The following is a 24,087-nucleotide window of genomic DNA, read 5'->3' as shown; positions in this document are numbered from 1 at the left end:
TAACATTACCTCAGACATTAAGCTGCAAAACTCAAAGGTAGAACTAGTAAGCGCATTTAAAATACTTGGAGTGTATTTCAGCGAAAATATGACCTGGGACATTCATATCGACCACGTTGTGTCAAAACTGTCTCGCATCATTGGATTGACATACGCCAACAGATACATTCTACCGTCAAAGGTTAGCTTCTATTGTACAATGCGCTATTCTACTCACATATGAAATATTGCCAATTAGTTTGGGGGAACACAACAAAAGGTAATTTGCAAAGAATCATGATATTACAGAAAAAAATGTTACGAAATATTGAAAACGTCCCCATGAGTCACCCTTCCCACCCTCTGTTCTTGAAGTACTGTGTAATGAAAATAGACGAGCTATATCCGCATTGCCTGTGTTCACGTTATAAGCTTGAAGTAAAAAATAACAGCTATTCCCTACTACGGTTGGCATCGCTTTCTAAAAGGACCACACCTTATGATAATCGAAACACACAGCCATGGCTAATCAAAACGTGCAGAACCGGATACGGACAACAAATGGTAAACAGAACGCTACCGCATTTGCTAAATTTCTGCCATAACAACGGTTTCACTCCCGAAACAGCATCGAACCAGAAACAGAAATTGTTCTTCTGTGACAAAGCTCCTTTCCCATGACAGAATTTCATGTGGTTTTTTCATCTCTGCGCATGTACACTATACGCATTGCAATGTACCAATGTACTGTTTCATACTACACCTATGTGTGCCGTGTTATTTTTCGTTTTTTCCTTCATTATGTAGCGCTTTTTACTTGCAGTTTTTTCATGTTTGTACGTTTCCTTTAACATTGGTCTATCACGCACTTAACAAACTTTTATTTCTATCGTTACTTATTCTCACTGTTATCGACAAGTTATGGCTGCATTACTATTACTATTTGTTTGTGGTTTTTATGTTGCCATGCGAAAAGCGTTTCTGTTTCTTCTATTTTGTACTCCGGGGAGCTGGAAACTAGTCAAGCTGACTTGTCAGCTTTTCTTCCCGCACTCCGTCACTTCATGAGTGAAATAAAGATTATTATTATTATTATTATTATTATTATTATTTTTATGATCGCTTTCAAGATACGGCGCCCGCGTTGTCGAACACCTTGCCCACATTGCAGATGGCTTTCCAGATACGGCGCCCGCGCTGTCGAACTTTGTCCACATCGCAGATCGCTTTCAAGATACGGCGGCCGCGCGGGCACGCACTTTGACCTCATCGTAGATCGTTTTCAAGATACGGCGCCCGCGCTGTCGAACACTTTGTCCACATCGCAGATCGCTTTCAAGATACGGCGCCGGCGTTGTCGAACACTGTCCACATCGCAGATCGCTTTTAAGATACGGCAACCGCAATGGCGCGCACTTTGTCCACATCGCTGATCGTTTTCAAGAATCGGCGCCCGCGCTGTCGAACACTTTGTCCACATACCAGATCGCTTTCAAGATACGGCGCCCGCGCTGTCGAACACTTTGTCCACATCGCAGATCGCTTTCAAGATACGGCGCCCGCGCGGGCACGCACTTTGACCCCATCACAGATCGCTTTCAAGATACGGCGCCCGCGCGGGCACACACTTTGACCTCATCGCAGATCGTTTTCAAGATATGGTGCCCGTGCTGTCGAACACTTTGTCCACATCGCAAATCGCTTTCAAAATACAGCGCCTGCGCGGGCAGGCGCTTTTTCCACATCACAGATCGTTTTCAAGATACGGCGCCCGCGCTGTCGAACACTTTGTCCACATCGCAGATCGTTTACAAGATACGGAGCCCGCGCTCTCGAGCACTTTGTCCACATCGCAGGTCGCTTTCAAGATACGGCGCCCGCGCTGTCGAACACTTTGTCCACATCGCAGATCGTCGCTTTCGAGATACGGCGGGCACGCACTTTGTCCACATCACAGGTCGCTTTCTAGATACGGCGCCCGCGCTGTCGAACACTTTGTCCACATCGCAGATCGTCGCTTTCGAGATACGGCGGGCGCGCACTTTGTCCACATCACAGGTCGCTTTCTAGATACGGCGCCCGCGCGGGCACGCACTTTGACCTCATCGCAGATCGTTTTCAAAATACGGCGCCCGCGCTGTCGAGCACTTTGTCCACATCGCAGATTGTCGCTTTCGAGATACGGCGGGCGCGCACTTTGTCCACATCACAGGTCGCTTTCTAGATACGACGCCCGCGCTGTCGAACACTTTGTCCACATCGCAGATCGTCGCTTTCGAGATACGGCGGGCGCGCACTTTGTCCACATCACAGGTCGCTTTCTAGATACGGCGCCCGCGCTGTCGAACACTTCGTCCACATCGCAGATCGTCGCTTTCGAGATACGGCGGGCGCGCACTTTGTCCACATCGCAGGTCGCTTTCAAGATACGGCGCCCGCGCGGGCACGCACTTTGACCTCATCGCAGATCGTTTTCAAAATACGGCGCCCGCGCTGTCGAGCACTTTGTCCACATCGCAGATTGTCGCTTTCGAGATACGGCGGGCGCGCACTTTGTCCACATCACAGGTCGCTTTCTAGATACGACGCCCGCGCTGTCGAACACTTTGTCCACATCGCAGATCGTCGCTTTCGAGATACGGCGGGCGCGCACTTTGTCCACATCGCAGGTCGCTTTCAAGATACGGCGCCCGCGCTGTCGAACACTTTGTCCACATCGCAGATCGTCGCTTTCGAGATACGGCGGGCGCGCACTTTGTCCACATCGCAGGTCGCTTTCAAGATACGGCGCCCGCGCTGTCGAACACTTTGTCCACATCGCAGATCGTCGCTTTCGAGATACGGCGGGCGCGCACTTTGTCCACATCACAGGTCGCTTTCTAGATACGGCGCCCGCGCGGGCACGCACTTTGACCTCATCGCAGATCGTTTTCAAAATACGGCGCCCGCGCTGTCGAGCACTTTGTCCACATCGCAGATCGCTTTCACGATACAGCCACCGCGCTGTCGAACACTTTGGCCACATCGCAGATCGCATTCGAGATACGGCGCCCGCGCGTGCGCGCACTTTGTCCACATTACAGATCGCTTTCTAGATACGGCGCCCGCACGTCCGCGCCATTAACAGCAGCCACCGAAGTATAACTGCCTCCCACCTCATTGCCTCGCCTCCTTCACTCCGTGCCTCGCGCGTGAAAGACGGCTTGCTTCTCCCCCGCTTTCCTCCCTCCCTCGCGTGCAATATATTGAGCTTGTGTCAGGATCGTTGGCTGACCCTTGCATGTCAGTTGCCAGCGCCTGTCGACACGACACAGCAAAAGTCCATTTTTACTCTCGCTTTTGACAAAAATTGCTACTAATTTCGTCCGCAGTAGCCGATAGTTCATTGTAGCGCAGTCCGTTAAAAGCGAACTTCGTTGCATATGGTCCTAAGGCTGAAATATGGTCCATTATATCGGAGTCTGTTGTACGTGGGTCCATTGTAATGAGTGTAGACTGTATTAGAGAGAGTGAGCAGCTTTTTAGTGAGCAGATTTTTTCCTATGCTTCTTTTTTGGCATTGTCTTGCTGAAAGTTGCGCACACGCTGTATATTATAGTCAGTTGTTAAAGGTTGCTGTTGTTCGTGTGCAGGTGGACAAGACACTTGCTTCTGTCAGCCACCAATCATTTGAGCTGACGGGATCTGCTTTTGGAACTAGTGTGGATGAAATCAAACCGGCCCTTCCCATCAAGCAGCGTTCTGCCAGAACAAGGACCCCATCTCAGTATGACAACGTTTCGGACGCTGAGGTCTGGCAGTTATCTCTTATTACATTTGCTTTTTTTCTGTGTTTGTGCATGTACGTGCTGAGATGTAAGCCACAGTGGCTGCTGGTGACCACAAAACAAAGATTCTTTCTTGTTGCCACTGGTAGTAACTAAGGAAACAAAAATACTTTTTCAGCAATTTCACTTTCGGCTTTATCAAAGATGGCAAAAGAAAGAAATGACTTTTCTTGCACTACCTGCAGTAAAAAAATGCCTATTTTTATGGCCATGCTTCAAGGTCATGCTGTGATGGTAATACACTGTAGCAACACTCCTGCCTTCTTTTCCATCAACCATATCACCAAGCTGCTCACTCGTGGTGTGCATAAGGAGCATGTCTCTTGTCATTCTCGTACTGGAACGGCAGGTGGTGCATTAGTGCTGTGTTTTGCTTGAAAGCTGTGTGCATATACTTCCCAATAATGTTTGTACGTTCAAGTATACGTGCAAGTGGCCTGTTCCAACCATTGAGTCCTCAGGTGCGCGTGTTATGAGCATCCCATTGCATACGTATGGTGTGTGAGGACTTAGTTAAACCAAAACGTTCAAGCAAAATAACATCAATGTCAAAAATTGTGGTCTTCAATAGAGCTATATATTTTTTTAATTTACTTATTTAAAAAAATATATTTTCAAAATAATTTTGAATTTTGTTAAGTAGATTACGAGCAGTAAACAGCGCTAAACAACAGGACAAAGAAAGGAACACAGACAACAGCGCTGACTAACAACCAAGTGTCTTTATTCTTTCAGTCAGCATATATCCTCTTTACTCGCATAATGATCGCACTCGCATATTGATCGTACCCCTGAATTTTGTCGTCAAAATCCGCTTTTTTTAAAATTTCCTGTGTAATGATTGCACCCCGAACTTGCCGCAGCGATATGTCGTGTGCCAAGTCTAGCTAATAATGATCGCGCTTACCATCTGTCGAATGCTATGCGAACAACTCTTCAAGACAAACCAAGCGGTGTGCACACCCCAAACATTCTTAAGCAGATGCCCATTTCATTCCTTTCATCACTTTCTGCACTTCCATGACAAAAAAAAAAAAGCTACAACCAAAGTTGCCTTTATTATGTGTAGGCTTTATAATGGTTCTTGTCAACAACAACAACAAAAAAGGTGCCTTTCGATTCTTCTCGTCTGCACTCGTGAGCACGCAACAAATCGCGAGCGGCAATGATAGCAGCCACGTTTACCCTGATACATTAGAAGTGTACCCTGTTCATATGCCGACGCTTGTAACACAGCTAAGATATTTGCCCACCCTTAGCGGAAACGTGCTGCATTAGGATAGTAGTGAAGACAAATGCCCCAGTTTCCACAGCCTGCCCGCCTTGTGTTCCTATGTCACTGGGAGCTAAGCACACCCATCTGTTTCTGTCCTCTCAAACTGGACATGGCTACGTTATTGCCGCGAACTTGCCGATATTAACGATATTATTCATTACTGATACGGAAGAAACTGTTTCAATGCACGTAATGTACTCACGAGACGAAAAAAAAATCACATTCGGCTTGCTCTGCTGGCCGCCATTTTTGTTTTGGTGTCCAGCACTACATATAGTGGCAGCCGCCTATTTGTTGACCTGTTGTCATTCCGCAGGAAATGCGGGATGAAAAAAAAAATTATTTTTGCTGGAAATTTAACCCACGTAATGATCGCACCTCTGAATTTGCGTAAATTTTTTCTGACAAAAGGTGTGATCATAATTATGCGAGTAAATACGGTATATACTCCACCGCTATCTCAAAGCACAGAATCAACAGAATTCAGCATGCACAGGGGCAAAAATTGCAATTAATGCGATAGGAAGGCAATCTCTTTCGGAAGGAGAGAAATGGAGGGAAGGCTTACACATGCTTCGCCACTATTATGAATGTGGAAAGCTTCGGAAATAAGATGTGCGCAGTCATCGCAATATTTTGACAGATAGGTCACATCTTTAAAAGACGGCTTGCAGCTGCATTCATTGCAATGCAGTGTTAATTGACTATCTGTAGCTCGTTTTTGAACTTTGAGTGTTCGCGCATGCGGTCATTGATGGACTGCCCCGTTTGCCTGGCTACTTGCAATTCGAAGCTTGCATCTACTTGGTGGTCACAAGACCTTATGAGGGCCACCTTCATGCAAGATCTTGCAATACCACACTTAACTATCTTTGAGTGCGCGGAGGAAAAGGGAAGAAGGCTCTTGTGAGACTGAGGAGCATAACCCCAAAATATGTTATCCCATATGTGCACCAGGTTGTGCATATTCTCAAAAAGGTTGTCAGCAGGGCAGGCGTTAGGTTGCTGTTCACTGCCAGAAATAAGTTAGGTAGCCTGTGCCATCAAGTCAATCGGGTGACCGAGAACAACAAAAAAAGTTGTAAAAAGCAGCGCAGGCAGGGGTTCACTGTTGACTGTTGTGACTCTGTGGTTTATAGTATTCCTCTTTCATGCAAGCGCTTTTATATCGGTCAAACGGGGCGGTACATCAATGACCGCATGCACGAACACTCAAAGTTCAAAAACGAGCTAGAGATAGTCAATTATCACTGCACTGCAACGAATGCGATTGCAAGCTGTCTTTTAAAGATGTGACCTATCTGTCAAAATACCGCGATGACCACGCACGTCTTGTTTCCGAAGCTTTCCACATTCACAATAGCTGCGAAGCATGTGTAAGCCTTCCCTCCATTTCTCTTCTTCTGAAAGAGATTGCCTTCCTATCGCATTCATTGCAATTTTTGCCCCTGCACATGCTGAATTCTGTTGATTCTGTGCTTTGAGATAGTGGTGGAGTATATATATGCTGACTGAAAGAATAAAGAGACTTGGTTAGTCAGCACTGTTGTCTGTGTCCCTCTCTTTGTCCTGTTGTTTAGCGCTGCTTACTGCTCGTAATCATGAACCAACCAGTCCAAATGCATGCTCTTCTGCTGTTAAATAGATGTTTCTGATACCAAGGTTTTACTGTTTCACTGTTCACTTGTCATGTTAATTGGCTGTTTCCACGCATTACATATTTTCCCTTCTTTCGTTCAGTTACATCGGAGCTGTATACATCTATCATCCCATACATTTTTCGATAACCATTCCTCAAAACTCCTGCGTCCTCTATGAGGAGGCTATGCAAACCAGTACGGCATGGGCTGACACTGGCGTAGTAAGAGGAAAAGCTTAGAAGCCACCCAATACATAGTTTCATACAATAATTACTAGAGGTAACTCTGGTGCTAGTGTCCACAGGAGCTGCAATTGGGGCAGTTCAGCCAGCATGGAAATTATGGGAAGTACATGTATTTGCCTAACCTTCATCCTTCTGGCTTTAAACGTCGTTTCAACTATGTAAATTCGTCATTTTCAACAAAGTGCTGTGTAATAAATAATTCATCATCGGCCTATCTTTATGTCCACTGCAAGACGAAGGCCTCTCTCTGCGTTCTCCAATTACCCCTGTCCTGCGCCAACTGATTCCAACTTGCAGCTGCGAATTTCCTGATTTCATCACCCCACCTAGTTTTCTGCTGTCCTCAACTGCACTTCCCTTCTCTTGGCACCTATTCTGTAACTCGAATGGTCCACCGGTTATTCATCTTATGCATTACATGGCCTGCCCGGCTGCATTCTTTTGTCTTAATGTCATTTAGAATATTGGCTATCCCTGTTTGCTTTTTGATCCACACTCCTCTCTTCCTGTCTCTTAAAGGGGCCTTGAAGCACCCCTTGGGCTTGGTAAAATAACCTAGTCCACAAGTAGCATACGCTGCTGTGAACATCTCAGCCAAGTTTTGCTGTCGTACACGGTGCGTGGAGCTCACAAGCGGATCACGAAGTTGCCTTTCTCTCGAACGCTCTCTTCTCAACAGAGGGCTCTGTCCTCGCTCTCTTCTTCTCGCTTTATTTCATCATTTCCTTAGATGGCTGCTATTGGCCTATAGTTGACATAAAGCTGCGGTCAGTTACATGGTGTAGATACTGCAGCCACCGCGGGGTGCCGCCACGAGTCCACTGGCCAAGTGCACTGCAGCTCGCTGAGGACAACTGCGTTTGACTTATGTTTAGCACGTTGTAGGCACCAGAGGCAGAAGCTGTGGCATCTACGTTAACATCCAAAATGAAATTTGAACTGCACGCCACGGTGACATTTAGAAGGCGGAGCGTTGTGGGCATGCCCCACTGCGCTGTAGCCTTTGCAGTGCAAGGCTTTGTAGAAGGAACGGGAGCGCAGTGGAGGCTGTTTTTGATTGCCAATAACTCTGCTTCTGCTGAATGCATTGGAGTACTTTTCGTGGCAAACTATTTCTGAAATAGCCTTTTTCTACTTCAAATGCCTTTCTCCACTTCGATAAAAAGTGTTTCAGGGCCCCTTTAACGTTACGCCTAACATTTTTCATTCCATTGCTCTTTGTGCGGTCCTTAACTTCTTCTCGAGCTTCTTTGCCGACCTCTAAGTTTCGGTCCCATATGTTAGCACCGGTAGAATGCAGTGATTGTACGCCTTTCTTTTCAATGATAGTGGTAAGCTCCCAGTCAGGATCTAATTAAGTAAACATTATTAAAATAATCCACCAGTAGCATTCGAACACAGGTCCTCTAGCACAGAAGCCTGACGTTGAAATCATTATGTCACAGACGCATACATCAACAAGCGGCATAGAACACCCTTGTGAACTTCTTGCATCTTGAGACGCTTGACACGTTTCAATTTGGACACCTTGACAGGTTGAGTCGCTATTAGTAGTGATTGTGCGTCTTCGCAGAGCTTTCTACAGACATGCAAGGGAAAAGCCCCAAAATAAGTAAACTTTTGCACTCAGTCGTGTGCTTTGTCTTTTTTACAGCTCTGCTGGTAGCCCACATTCACAGAGTAGAATGGTTGCAAATTTTTTTATGCTGAATGATTTCTTCCATGAACTTTGTCCATGAACTTCTGTGAAATATTTCTTGTAGTTTAAGCTTCTTTCCTGTGTATCTTTATTAAACCTCAATATTGAACTACAGCTCATACCACTTATAACATAGCCGTTTTAGTGCAGGACCGGATATAATGCAGTCTTTCCCTACTCCCGTTTAACTGAAGCAAGGTGTGAGATGGGCTAGTTGGTATGTTTCATTACGATGTGGGCAGCACGGAAGACAAAGACGAAAAAGGAATGATGAGGACAAGTGCTGACTTTCCACTGAACTTTATTACTAAGAACACACATATATACCCCCGTGCACGTGATCACAATGTGTGTTCTTTGTAATAAAGTTCAGCTGGAAGTCAGCGCTTCTCCTCGTCATTCCCTTCTTGTCTTTGTCTGTCAGCTGTGCCTTGCACATCCTCCCGTTTAACTTCCCATAGAACTCAATGTATCCTCATGCCGCTTATAGTGCAGCTGCGCGAGATGAAATACCAGTTATAATGTGCTTGCCAGAAAATCCCACAGACAAGCAAGGCAGCGAGCATGCTTCGAGAAGGAGGTGTGCTGGCCAAAGGGAGAGTGACAGGCAATTCGGAGGATGAGATCTAGAGGTGGAGCACGCGAACAAGGAGCTCAGGAGAGAGAGAAAAAAAAATGAGTGTGTACCGTTCTGGCTCAACGGGTCTGCAGAGTTGCCTTGGTGATGAGGAAGCGTTTTGCTCTGGCCATGCACGTGGTACGCACCAAACGCATGTGCAGTGTCTCTCTGGCTTTTCAGTTTGTGTGCAGAAAGTAAATATTGTCGTTGACAGATTTTTTTCTGACACGGGCAGGGGTTGCAAAAATGTCTGAATTATCGGGCAGTCCGGAAGAACAAATTTCAGCGGTAAAATCAGTTTGTTGTTTTTTACAGCTCCAGCACCACAGAAAAACAGTCGAGGTCGGGAGTGCATATAATGTTTGCCTGGTGTGTTGTGCCTCATCGCGAAGTGCAGATACTGCATGTGCGACTTTGACAACCCGATGCTATCGGTTTTAAACTGTGTTCCACAAATTTGTCAGTTTGGAATGTTACACAAGTGAGTTTTGCCCACTCCTACCAGTATACGTGCACGTGCAAAATTTTGCAGTCCGCATTTGGGGTAGTTGCCGGTTGATGCCCACAAACCCCGCATCACGCGCACTGCTGTTGGTGCAGCCTGTGCATGGAATGTCATGCCAGATCAATGTGTATTCAGCGACGTGTATGAACCTCTATCAAGGGTGAGCTTCCCACGACAGCATGCTGCCCGACACCCTGCTGTCTAGGCCTAACCAGCCTCATCTCGGCGGCGGCCTAAATTTCTGTTTGGTTCAGAGTCAATTAAATGCTTCACAGTGGCTGTATGGGCACTTGGAAAACGGAGAAACGGTCTCCCTAACAAAAGTGAGGGCACATCCCAGTCCAATGCTTCGATTCCTGATACATGCAGCTGCTTGGTCTACACATTTTTCAAGTGCACAGGCATGAAAAGTGTTGTTGTGGTTATACAGTTAAACCTTGATATAACGAAGTTCTCGATATAACGAAGTATTTAACTTTTCATAACCTCTTGTCCATAGAACACCATGTAATTAGAACCCCAATATAACGAAGTATGTTTGTAGGCGATTTCAGTATAACGATATTTCATTACCGCTGCAAAGGAATGCAGAGACAATAGATAGAAACCTTTGTGGATGCAGATGGTCAAATAATTACAAGCGGCTGCTTGCAAACGCAGCTCTCAAATCGCATGCAGCGCAACGCAAGTGACCGCTGAAGTGACGCAGCATCATGTTTCGTATAAAGTTCAGGTGCGATAAGATCCTATCGCACCCTGCGCACTTTGTGCTTTATATGCGAGTGAAAGCATGCGACAGTGAGAAAGAAATATGGTGGCTTCACGCATGAGTGCCGCCTCCCTGTGCAAGCAAAGGGAAAGAGGGGTAGGGGAATGAGCTCATGATAACACCATCAAGCGGGCCCGCCTGCTTGGTGGGGCTGGGCGGGGCGATGCGATGCGATGCAGGGCGGGGCGGTGCGGTGCGGGGCAGAGGGTGGTGCTGTAAGTTGGCACGCATCGAGATTTCTGGCGCGCATCTCGGTCGAGGCTACGCATAGCTGTAAGTGCGGCTGAGTGCATACACAGCCGCGCACCCTGCTTTAGAGGTAATCTGCCGCTTTTGCAAAGAGTGGGCATGCCGAGACAGCATCGCATCATGTAAGCTGTCCTCCTGTGTGTTTAGTATTGAAAGTTGCATAATCTCGAGTTTCGGAGACCCGTTGGAGCGAGTGGCAGACGAAGCATTTGCTCCCCGCTACTAGCGCTTTTCATGATAGTGTCGTTCCAGTGCAGGCAACGCTATCAGCCGCGGGGGAGGAGTGCATGCAAAAGCGTGGCTGGGTTCGCTTAATTCGTACCACCTATGTGAAGATTTCATCAACGTGAAGCATTCATAGAAATAAATAGTTTTTTTATTCAAATTTGCTTTTTTCGATTGCCCGATAATTCGTGAAATTCTGCGGCCCCCTTCCGTGTAGGAAAAATCAATCGGTGACTATACTTATTTGCATAAAAGGTTGAATTCCAATACAATGAAATTTTAATATAACGAAGCAAATTGTCGATTTTACCTACTTAGTTATATTGAGGTTTAACTGAAGTGCGGTACCACTTATAGTGCAGAAATTTGCGACTCTAGTGACTTATGTTATAAGTGGTCTAGGCTGTATTAAACTTGAGTGAACCATGTAAAATGGATTAGTTTGTCTAGTGTAAGTCATGGGTAAGCATTGCAACACACTTATGTGACTCGAAAGGCTTGCTGAATTTGTGAAATGAGTTATTCCTTTTTTTCTCTTGTGCCCTCTGCCTTAACATGCTTGGATGTGCATTGGCATTTTGTGTGGGTGAGCTTAAATTTGTGAACAGACATGCATACAAGCACAACATAAAAAGGGTTTGAAGGTGTGATTCAGTGTCAAGTCATGTGGCTGGACGAATGCACAAATTTTGCTGTGACCTCACATGAAAGGAACAGCACTTCTTTCTGAGAAACCTGTATGAGCTTCCTTTGTAGCTTTGTGCTATGTTCAGGTGGATGGCAATTTCCCCTTTCATTCAACTCTGAACCTTAATAACATGTGAAGGAGAGGCTGCCTGGGAACTGCTCCAGCATTGGCCATTGTCAAATTGCTGTAAATCAAGGGAAGCATATTATGCAAGAAAGCAGAGTTTATACTAGACAGCACTAGACCCTACAGACTTCCACATTGAGCATCTAAACCTAGCTACATGTGTGCATGGTGTAAAGGGTATAATAGGGTTGCTGATGTATAAATTTATCAGCACCCAACATAAAAAGGCTTCATTTCATGAAGAGCTGTGAACATTTGTATTTTCAGGATGTGGCAGATGGTGAAAGATGGAAAAGTGAACACTGGCATACCACAGATATGATGGGCTGCAAGGTGATTGGACACGAACCGTCATGCCCACAACATGGCCAGCTGACAAATGCCTCTTCGACAAATATCTCTGCTGCAGCTGAGGATGGCCGACCACCGCCCCTTCCTCCAAAGAAAAAAATGAGTAAGCACTTAATTGATTGATTGGTTGCTTGATTAATTGATTGATTTTAATGTCTCAGAGCAACAGCTAAGCAACAAGAACAGGCCGCAGTGCAGGACAGAGAGGGGACAAAAGAACGGGAAAAACACCTCATGGGCATTGTTCATTTCATTGTTGTGTCCCTGTCTCACGTACTGCACCATAAAGAATGCTTAATCAACTAGCACACCTACTTGTGCTAAGACATACAGATTAATTTTGACCATGCAGATTTCTTCACTCATATTTCTTTAGTGTGTACCTAAATGAAAGTACTAGACGAGTGTTCTTGAATTCTGCCACCCTTTGGAATGCAGCTGTATTGGCTGAGAATCGATACCACGACTATGTGCTTAGCAAACAGGTGCATCCAAGTAAACATTTCTAAGAGTGTTGCATAGTTCCACATTGGAGCACAGATTGATTTCACAGAGGATTCTCAGCACAGATGTATTTTCAGCACAGCCTCATTTCATTTCACTTAGTAAACATCAGGTCCATGTCATAAAGGGCCCCTCACCAGGTCTGGCTGACAAGCGCAGAGCATACAATGTGCACCAACGATCGTGTTTGCAAAGAATTACATTGCTACACGCAGCGGAAAGGCCTGAAATTTTATTTCGAACGCCGTTTACCTCTTCACTCACGGCGAATCCGCCCGGAGAGGGACGGTGTCGTAGTCGGGCTCCTGCGCCTACGTAATCGTGTCCACGGTGTGACGTAGCTCGTGGTGACACGTGACTTCGAGAATTATTCAAGGCAACATCTGTTATTTGTGTGATCTGTTGCTTGAATTGACGAATTGAGGTTTATAGAAGTAATAAAACACACAAACGGAATGTATGCATGTATTTTTGTTTTACTTCGCACCGAAGCAAGAGCGATGTACTTCCGTTTCGTCTGCTTGTTCCCACAGTCGTGCAGTCACGTGTGCAGGCATCGAAACTATGCCGTTTTTACCGTGTTCATGCGTGTGATCATGCTCTGTGATCCACTTTTTCTGCCTCAGTATTCGTGTAGCACTGAATTATACCGCTAGTCATGTGTCCTTGTGCACTATGTGCACTACGCAAAACGATAACAGCTCGCGTGCAATGCCACCAGCGGATAAACCAGTAAAAGTGCACATCGCCACAAAAAAAAAAAAAAAAAAAACAAGGAGAAAAAAAAAATCCTCGGTCCTCGAGGATCAACTAGATCCTCGAGGTCCGGCATGGAAGAATGCAGGGAAGGAATTTCGCTTGCGAAGGTTAGACGGGGCGAGTGGAGAGGTAGTCTCTCTATTTAGTGGAGCCTGCCTGCTGAAATCATGGGTTTGCGGCACTGAAATATTTCTATCTCGGCTATTAATGAGCCGATTTGAAAAGTTTTTACGGCAGAACACTCCCCAGAGGACACGTAACAACTTCCAGCGTATAACCAAAATTTGCTATGGGGCCTGGTGAGGGGCCCTTTAAAGAAGTTGTTTTTCACTGTGCAGTAGAGGGTTGCATGTGTGCCCTTGCAACAAGCAGGTCTATTATGGATTGCATTCATGAATAGGCTGAGTAAATTAACGCTGCTGCTAATTTCTGAAGATGTTCAAGTTGGTTGATTTGATATTGTTTGTGGTGGACTCCAAACTAAATTGGTGTGTTCTAAGGCTTGGATCATTTTGTGAGCTTGAGCATATTCAGTGCTTCCTCACCCCCCCCCCCCCCCCCCCCCCGCCCCCCACTCAAGCTTGAGTGAAGCTAGCTAGCCAAGCCAAGGCAACATTGTAGAGTGCATAAGTCATCACACAGCTCTGGTAGCACCTACTGTAATAAATACCATCAGTACCTTGTTGACAATTGGTGATAACTACTTGTCATTGGGAGTGTGGTGGGTACATGCGTTTAAGTGGCCATAGAACCCATGAAATGCAGCGTGGAAACTTTATTCAAATTTTTGGAAGCATTTAGACAAAGCATAAAATTATATTTAACATACCTTTATATGCTCCCTATATCTTGGAGGGTTTTTCTGACACTACAGTAACTGTCATAAGATCCCTCCACTTCTATTGAAGTATTGCATGTAGGAAAAGTTCTGTGCACACCTGACAATTTCGTCAGAACAAGCATGTGTAGTTGTATATTGTTATGAAAATGGAAAATGTCAACTGCAAATAACTTTGTAACAGTAAATATCTTTGAAACCTTTGAAAGAAAAGTTGCTTATTTCTTGTACCATTTCTTGACATAAATGCTTGCTAACATATTCTCCCCATCTGTCTGTGTGCTTTCTTCTGGCAGCATTGATTTCTGTAGGTTGTTTTCTGAACCATTAGGGAGCTTCCCAAATAATTTAACCATTCAAAAATATGGAGCTCAAAAACACTCTTTCACATGGCCAAAAGGGGAAAATATCATAAAGCAAAGTAGGTGTGTAGGGTCGCTGCAGCAGCACAAAGCACAATTAATTGCTCAATTAACTGCACATTTTCTACGGTCACATTGGGCTAGACCTAACATTGATTTGCTGCAGTATGGTGCTTCCACTGATCAAACCTGCATGTTTCTTGTGAATGTATTCCTGTACTTCATAATTCATTCGTTCATTCTTTCGTTCTTTCTTTCTTCATTTTTTCCTTTTTTACCATTTTTAATATATATATACACACACACACACACACACACACACACACACACACACACACACATACACGGGATCGTCATTTATGGCTCTCTTGTGGGCCCATAACACCTGTAGCATTACCTGCATGCATTTAGCACTACTGCAAGCATGACACCTTCTCAGGTGTCATCTTAATGGAATCATGGCTCTCACATTTATACCAGTAAAGCTGGCTATTCTGTTTATGAACTGTTCTCCGAGTGGTTGGCAACGAACTTTGAAGGCTTTGAACCTTCCTCCATGGGAAATCTTATGATCATATAATTTATTCTCTAGGGGCACCTGGCTCAATGGCACCTTTAATAACACATCATGTGAAAACAGCAGAACCCAGACTTTAGAAACATGCCAAGATGCCAACACGTATATTACACTTCGGAATGGTTATATGTTTATTAAGTTTTGTGGTTTTCTTGTTCAGGTTTTTAGGACAATCTATAGATATTTACTTACTGGGCCTCTTATTTTTAATCTTCTTTGTTTCATATATGGCTTCATGTCTCAAGTCATTGTTCGGATTACCTATTTGATTTTTCTGCATATTACACTAAAAAAAGTTTGCATCCTTTGGGGTGTATATCTGCCATACAACGATAATCGTCATCTGCCTTGATGCGTTTCTTTTCTTTAATGCTGCAAGCCCGGTACTTTCCAGTAACAAACGGCATGCGCGTTATCAGCATGACATAGCATTCCCGACATCAACGTAGCGGGCGCGGCGTTTTCAAGAAAGTAAACGCATCAAGGCAGATGACGATTGTTGTGTGGCAGATATGCACCCCAAAAGGTGCAAACTTTTTTTAGAATGTAATGCTTTGTAGGAATTGCATTGGATGCACATTTTTTGTTGCTTCGTCATAATTTATTTCTGGCAGGCATGTGACGGGCACCTTGTGTAACGTGCTTGGTGCTTTTATCTTCAATCAGTACATGTGTGCTTTCCTTGTGATACTTGTGGTGCAGTTCAGGAGTACATCCAGACATTTGGCAGCTACTCACAGCCTGCAGAGCAGCAGGATTTTTTCAACAGTGGCCGTCTGTTCACGTACCAAGCTGCACACTACAAGCAAGTGCAGATGTCTTTTGCTAGCCTGGGAAGTGATGAGTTCCTTAGCAGCTCTCTGCTAGATGCAACTTTGGCAGCACCTTTTGAACTGAGTTCTCCACCTGCTCTGCCGCCCAAGAAGAACAGGGTAAGCATGCTCTGAACACAATGCCATCCATGGCTGCCTTATCTTTGCTAAAGATAGAAGGCACACTTGACATGCAATGCTGACAGCATTTTGTGTAAGCATTCATCAGAGCCGCACCACTGTTTTGCACCATGTGTTCAGCTCCATGATTTGCCTCCAACCTGGCAGGCTCAGCCCTCAAAAGATTACATCAGGGGTGGGACTCTTGCACCAATTGCGCTATTTTGATACAGATGCAAATTCCTGTGCCAAATTCCACCAAACACAGAAAATTGATAGAAATTGCACCACGCTGAGCCAGAGCAGCTTCGGCATGTGTGCTCCAGCAGTGGCCGCGAACAGTGAGCAGATTCATTCTCCAAAAAGGAGTGCAACCGTTCCCATTCTGCACACCGCACGACAGCACCTCCCACACAGAATTTTCACTGTTATAACACTGGACTTTTCAGTGCTTCCAGCAAGTGGTTGGCGCACTCACAGCCACTTGGACGGCTGTATTTAGAGCGTACGAGAGTACAGTTCAGTGGGCCGAGCGGCACGGTGCACCCTATAGCTGAGGCGCAAAACAACAAAAAGTAGGCTGACAGCGCTGCAAGCGAACTAGATATTAGGGAAGCGCCTTCAGCGGGCGGGCATCTCTGTCCCCCAGGGCCGGTATTACGTAAAACTATTGCAATTTGTTTTTATGCCCATATGGCCAAGGCCTGAGCCATTTTGTCTTAATGGCGGATTTCGCATAAAGATTCGCAGTTTAGCCCGAAAGGCGAAACATCGATGGCGATAGCAAATTAGTCGACAGCTGTACAAAATAAAGATACAGTGGAACCCCGTTCATATGTTTTTCACCGGACCGAGGAAAAAAAACGTAACAGCCTGGAAAACGCAACAGTGAGAAAAGCTCCGAGAATGAATGAAAAAAGTGCAGCTTCAACTATAGACAATTTATTTCCACAGAGTGCGCTTAGAACTTTAAAAAGTCTAGAATGGTGGCTTGCCGTTTCTTTCGCTCGCTAGAAATCACCACACGTTTCTCAATAGCCTGGAAGGCCGCATTGCTGTCAGCGTCGCTGTGAGGTGCGACGTACCCTGCGGAAGGAGGTCCAGAGCTGCGACGGTTTCTTCAAAGCTAGGATTTGGCAACTCCCCGGCATCATGCGGCTCGTGCTCCTCGTCGTCACCGCGCCACAGCAATGGCAACGGACGAAGGAATATCCGCGGGAAATTTTGCCCTCTTTGGCGTAATCATGCTAACGTGCTAACGATTGTTTAGTATTGCTGCGGAGCGCGCGCGTCCGAGCAGCCCGGTTGCGCGCAGCGCGGCGTGGTTTCGCGAGAAATGTAAACAAGAGAGGAGAGCTGGCCCGATAGGCAGAGCAACGCCATGAGCAACGCCAACTTCCGGCTTCCCTTTAGCAATAGCTTCACAAAGAGTGACGTCAGGGCCTCTCCTGAGTTTCCTTCCTCCTGCCTTCCTCTGTTAGTGGACCCGTCCAACAAACCATGCTATGGTAACCATGCGGTGACCGTAATCACAGTGATGATAGTGAGAGCATTTTTCACGAATGGCCACCTAGTGGCAGCCTCTCGAACTGGTGTGTGGCTTCTTGCAGCCAGTTCCATAGCCAAGCCCGGCCAAGCCCGGTCAAAACTCGTCAAAAGCCAAAATACCGGTTGGAGTGCGTTGCCTACTTTAGCCCAGGCGGGTTCGGGTTGCGACGCATCATTCGGGAACGTTTTCACAGCTACTACGTAACAGCGGGATTCCTTATACATTGGATCCTATGGAAGCTATGCCGGGATCGGATGAAAACAACGTAGCAGCCGGGAAAACGCAGCAATGAGGAACATAACAGCGGGGTTCTACTGTAGTAGCTTTGTCGGCCTTATAAAGTTGTAAACATTTGCTTACTAACTAAATTAACAAGCATGGTGTCACGCGGACACAAGCAGACATGAATACATCTCACTCAATGACCACGGAAACTTGCTGTCAAAATGCTGGAGTGAGGAAGCGCGACGGCAGCAGCAAGCAAATTGACATTTTTGCTGCCTCTCGCTTCAACCCGAACTAAGCGGTGAAAACACAGTGCACATAAAGCTATCAGCTCTCACACTCTGTTTCCGTCGCAGATCACTTTCAAGATAGGGTCCACGTGGCTGCGCCATACCCAGCAACCGCCGGAGTAGTATAGGCAGGTTGCGAACGTAGTTCCCGCGCCTACTAGGGCGCCCCTCACGGCGGCGGGCGCAGAACCGGCAGGATACGACCGGCCCGCTTGCGTTCGGAAAGCCTGTCTGTGCACTGTTTCGCGCGTAGCTGTTGCCTTTTCTGAGCAATGCCGAAGTGCAACCTGAGCTGTTGCGTAGTGGGCTGCAACAGCACGTACACCAACTTACGAGGAACAAAGTTTTACAGGTTTCCAAGCCGACCGTATGAAGCAGAACGGCGTCAACACTGGATAGCGTTCGTCTGACGGCATAAGCTGTTTTATGTTGCGGCGTTATGCCAAGTGCGTTAACACTGAATTCTTTGCTTTTACAGCAATGATGGCAGCAACGGGACACTTGCAGTGCGTACCAGGATATGCAGCAAACAAAGTAGTTTGTTTCCACACTGTACCGCAGTAAAGCTATGGAACTCTTTCCCAATCCTCTCCCATTCAAACAGCGCTAGGGCTTGCTAAGAGATTTGAGGAGGGGTTGCAGCTGGCTAAGCTGATTACACCCTTCTGCGCCCAGCATATCAACTAAGGGGCAGTTGAGATCACCAAAATTTTTGACGACGTGGTTTATTGGAACCTCCTTTGCATGCACTGAAAGATCACAACATAAAAGTATCGCACTTCCAGTAACTTGGGCGGAAATATTTTCCCAGCGTAGTCCAACACAACTGGTAAGTTCCTCACCTTTATTTGTGTTTGGGGAGAGCAACGTTAGAATTCCACGGGCAGGTCTTACGAGTCGTTCGTACGCCCCACGTTCTTGGATGAGATGTTTTGGATTCGCATTTGCCGTCCTGTATGTACAGGGAAACTACCGCGGCGTCCTTGTACTTCCCTGCAAAGCCAGCACGGCAATCGCAGCTCCCCGCTAGGATTTCTCTGCTGTCACCGATCTTCAAGAATCAATGTCACCTATAATTTCATGCGTTCACACCGTAGATAACGAAGCAACTTACGCTGAGCTTCACGGATCTCGCTGGTGCGTTATGTTTCGTTTGCGGAATACACCTAGCAGTCACTTCGATCAGTGTGAGTTCAACACATTCCTCACGTCGCAGACATGCCCCACTTCAATTAGACTACTTCCTTTCTCTAAATTCCTTTCACGAAAAAAGCTGCCAAGATCTTGTAATTCCCGAAACCCGGTTAAAATTAATATCGGCACGCTGTTTCGCGCCATCGCTACCGTTTGACAGGGCGCCAAACACACAGCGCGTGCTGCTGACGCCGTGAGTAATCCTACCGCATTCGCGCAACTATTCGTCAGATGGCGCTAGGGGTCGGAAAGACAGGGCGCCGCCTAGCACTTGCAAAGTGCCCATACCCTCTCCCCTCGGTGCCTTGCGTGTAACAAAAGACGGTGCACATCCACCCTGCTTTCCTCCCTTGCACACGCAAGATTGTGCCGGCATCATCGGTTCACCCTTGCACGCTTTCACTCGAACATACAGCATATGGCGCAGCGATGATGTTATCGCCCCTGGACTTTATATGGAGTATCACGGTGATGCAGACGGCAGAAATGCGCCTGAAGTGTCCATATGATTGATATCACAATAAAAACAGATTGGAATAGCTTTATGTTCAACAGCCCAGGGTTGATCGCGGCTCCCTGGGTCTGCAGTGACATATGGTGACCCAGAAATTGTTACCACATCTGTTGGACCGCATAACTTGAGAACATTGTTCGTAAACATCATGAGCTTCAATGCAGCAATATATAGTTCGATCGTAGTGCTACCAATGTTTTCGGCTTTATAAGAAAGCATCCGCCATGCCACCGCTAGGCATACTCTTCCATATTCTAGTTCGCTATAGCTACAAAGCACGCTTCTGCTATGCGCTTTGTGTTGGTTTATTTTGTGTTTCATCGTGGTTTCGAAGTGCGCTGCCATGTTCCATTATTCCATCAAAATTCAGATTGGCCTGCTCCAAACTACTTCAAAAATGAAGTTTTGTCTGCTTCAAATTGCTCTGCAACAAAATTTTACTTGCTCCAAAAATTGCTGCAAAATTACTTTGGGCAGTCCCACCCCTGTACATAGCAACTAAAGCAAAGGGTTACACCAAATCTCGCAAAGAAGCAGTAGTAGTGCATGTAACACTATGTAAAACAACTGTTTAGCTTAGGGGTCTTTTTTTTCCCCATTTTTCAAACGCTGCTCCCGGCATGGCATATCAGTTTGTACAAAGAATCAATGTTTTGCCATTGGCCACCTGCTTTATACATTTGACACATTTCTTTTTCGGGGACCGCAGAAAAAGAGAATATGACTTGGAAAAACGTAATATCCAATAATGCTTGCGACAGCACTACAGATGAGGAAAAATGCTGCTCTCAGACAAGAACTTATTTGAAGTGAATGAAAACTATGAAAAACACACTACATACAAAACCTGCTATCGCTACGCGACAGATGAACTTTTGGGGAGGGTTGGGGGGGGTGGCATCATTGCCGTGAATCACACTAAATGAAGCTTGTGATTTCCATCTACCGTAGGGGTGTAATGTTCGATAAAAACAGCCTCGTTGTGAACGCATGCAGCCCTCTCTCACTTTACACAACACCGTGTATACCATAGTAACTGCACAAGGTATCAAAGGGCATGACAGTGTCCACGAACTTGCACGGGTATGGGGTGACAGGCACCTTCATTTGCTTCTTTGTTTTTGACGTCACGAGCTACGTTGAGAATGGCAGACAGTACACATAGTGCTCACAATAAGCAACGAGGGCTCCTATTTATACCATAGCATCCTCAAGCTCCCTGCACCTCTTCAGCAGACTTCTTGCCATTGTCAATGTATTGCACATCATCAGCATTTCTGTCAGCATCAAATCCTGCAAGTGTTCGTCCTTGCCCATCGTATGTAACGACCGTGAAGGGAAATGTAACAAACTGGAAAAAACTAGAAGGTAATACACATGGCCCTATGGAAACGAAACAGGACTGGCGTTTCAGGGTATAGGAGTCGAAAAGATGTAACTGCAACATACATAATGGATGAGGTTCTACTGTACTAAGCCTTTTGGGCTTCAAATTTCTTTCTTGCAAACCTGGCTGTTTATGCAAGTTTCGTTGTGGCCTATATTTCTGGTAATGTTTGAGACAGTTTCTATAGCAAGACATGTTTGTTTACTTTGTTTTAAGCCCATGCCGTCATGTCTGGGACAAAGTTCCTTTTTTATAAGAAATAACTCTCAGCTGTACAGATTTTAGCAGGACTTGAATGGCTAAATTAGCAGCTTTACATTCATTTAAATGAATTAACATGTGGAGTCCCTAATGGGCTTTCGTTTTTTGTGTCTCTTGGGCAGTATTTGCATGAAACATGTCTTCTCACTTATAGTTAATAGTCTTGCCATGTGGCAACCCATGTGAAAAGATTTTTCCATTTGCAGTATGGCCCTTAAGTAATTAAAAATGAGCTATTTTCACATTGTAAATCATGGTGTGTGTTATGCCTGCTCCTTCATATGTAGTTCAGCTGAAGAGGCAGAACTTAACTATCTGGGACAGGCAATCCGCCTTTTGCGATGCATTGTGGCGCCATCGTGCGGTGGCCACAAGAAACAATTTGGCAGGCGCCGCTGCGATAAGCGACAGCCGCCCCACGCAAGACTCGCGACCAAAGAAGCAGCAAGCAGCGTGTGAGACAAGACCGAAACAACATGTACGCGCCGTCATATTATGTAATCGTCAGGTAGCCATTGAGCCCACTGGTGAATGCTTTCTACCCGGAGGTTTCTTCAGCGTGACGAATGGCTGGAAGAGCTTCGGCAACGCTTTACAAGCTCCTCCTTGGCCTGAAACCGCTGCATCTGTGGCGTAAAGTGAATAAGTAACAAAGCAGTATGCACAAACAAGCAGTAAGCACAAGCAGTAAGCACAAAAACGCATGACTCAAATAGGGCATGAGGTGTAGTTGTTAGGGCGAATATCATGTTTCACCACTGCATGTCTTGCTTTATGGTGTGCCATGGTGCTAGGATATATATATATATATATATATATATACACACACATACATACATACACAGGCAGTGGGGAGGCCAACAGAATGCCAAGTTGCGTACGCTATTTACCCACATAAAGTGTGTGTACATCTATAAAAATGCAAAAAAAAATGGTCAGAATGACCAAAATCGGTTATAGCTTCAGTTTGTGGGGCGCCTGTCTTCCTCTTAGAACACGCCGTGGTGCGAATATAGCGGTCGACCACGTCCTTTTTTTTTTTAACTGGTGCATGTGCACAAACAGCGTCGCTATTAATTGTCACGTAGTAGTGACGGCAAAGAACACAGTAGCAATAATGTGAATGGCAAAACTAACTTTGTTGGCCAAACCTGTTCCCACAAAAACAGGCTACACTTAAAGCAAAACGATAGCGGCAAACACAGTCGGCGATCGGCAAAATCTGATGAGCGGGTCAAGCACGTCAGCTTTTATGCACGAGCCATCGAATGTTCAAAAGTAATCGCTGGTGCCCGCGTGTCTTCCAGAAAGTTCTACAGCATTTGCGTCACGCATACATGCAATCAGATTACACAAGGTTCGGCAACAACAGACAGCGGATAGAACGATCGATAACATTCGAGAAACTTCCAATACATACGGGCGCGTCCCGCATTGAGTGATTACATTTGTTTGATGGTGAAAAGCAGTCACCCGAAAAAGATAAACAAGTACAGATGTCAGTATGAAGTCCAGATGTCTGGGCAACAGCGAAGACGCTTCTGAAACGTGTCAGTTACACAGTAATTAATACCCCTGTCACACGGGAAGATTTAATGTCATTCGAATCTAATGGCATTCGATGTATCGAATGCCATTCGGTTTCTTGCGCACGGTGCTACACAGTAAAATGTAATAGCATTTGCAAATGATAGCAATGACGATCTGGAAAAAAATTTGTGAAATTCAAAGAAATTTTGTGCCTATTAAACGCGTTTAAGAACTTTTGTGAGTACTTTTAAAATGGACGAAAACATTTTGATGCCAATTATTCACAACTAAAACACTTCGATCAACACATCCAATTCTCATCCAATACGGTCGACATCCAATATGGCCGACCACCGCAACGGGCTCCTGGTGCAAAGAGTAATAGAGCTTGAGCACAGCCCATGGTGAAAATGTCATCACAGGAAAAATAATTATTCTTTTTTATAAGTCTAAAAAAATATCTTCCGACTTAGCTGATGCACGCATTATTTTTTTGCGTTGCGTGTCGCTGTCGTCTATCTGGGCTCAAGAGTATACATTCGGTTCGAAATTGAATGCGAATGAATTCCCCTAACTCATTCGATGGCAAATGTCATTCTATTCGAATTACATTAAAATTTCCCGTGTAAATCCTGATTATTGGGATTATATGCGAATGCCATTCGATTCGAATGACATTAAATCTTCCCGTGTGACAGGGGTATAAGACGCGCCACTCGACTCCAGAAGATGCCGCACTGGAAAATGAGCCTTAGTACATACCTTACGTACTACATCCCAATTCGCTAAATGAACATAAAAGCCTTCTGCAAGTAAATATTACTTACTGCTGACAAGAATGACGAAAGGACAACTAGCAACGATTGCTAACTAGCACTATCAGCTACTTCCACAGTGCACGCTGTTTCTCACATCAGCCCGGCAATGCAGGTGAGCTTGGCTAACTACGCCGACCCATCACGAGCAT

General features: G+C 45.6%; 1 protein-coding gene across 7 annotated transcripts in view; it reads left to right on the top strand.

The window, feature by feature from the left end:
* Positions 1-24,087, top strand: part of LOC126547685 (guanine nucleotide-releasing factor 2-like) — a 143,197-nt gene that overhangs the window by 57,824 nt on the left and 61,286 nt on the right. For all 7 annotated transcript variants that reach the window (XR_008609136.2, XR_008609135.2, XM_055063200.2 and 4 more), the window contains 3 exons: positions 3,612-3,770; positions 12,115-12,301; positions 15,941-16,170. Coding sequence is in view for 5 of the 7 variants with exons in the window: in XM_055063200.2 (XP_054919175.1) it covers positions 3,612-3,770; positions 12,115-12,301; positions 15,941-16,170 (576 nt within the window). In the remaining 2 variants the exon portion in view is untranslated. The remainder of the gene's footprint in view (positions 1-3,611; positions 3,771-12,114; positions 12,302-15,940; positions 16,171-24,087) is intronic.

Source organism: Dermacentor andersoni, chromosome 1 (genome assembly GCF_023375885.2).
Source record: "Dermacentor andersoni chromosome 1, qqDerAnde1_hic_scaffold, whole genome shotgun sequence".
Lineage (NCBI taxonomy): Eukaryota > Metazoa > Arthropoda > Arachnida > Ixodida > Ixodidae > Dermacentor > Dermacentor andersoni.
The sequence above is the reverse complement of the archived record's forward strand: the minus strand, read 5'-3'. Positions and strand labels throughout refer to the sequence as shown.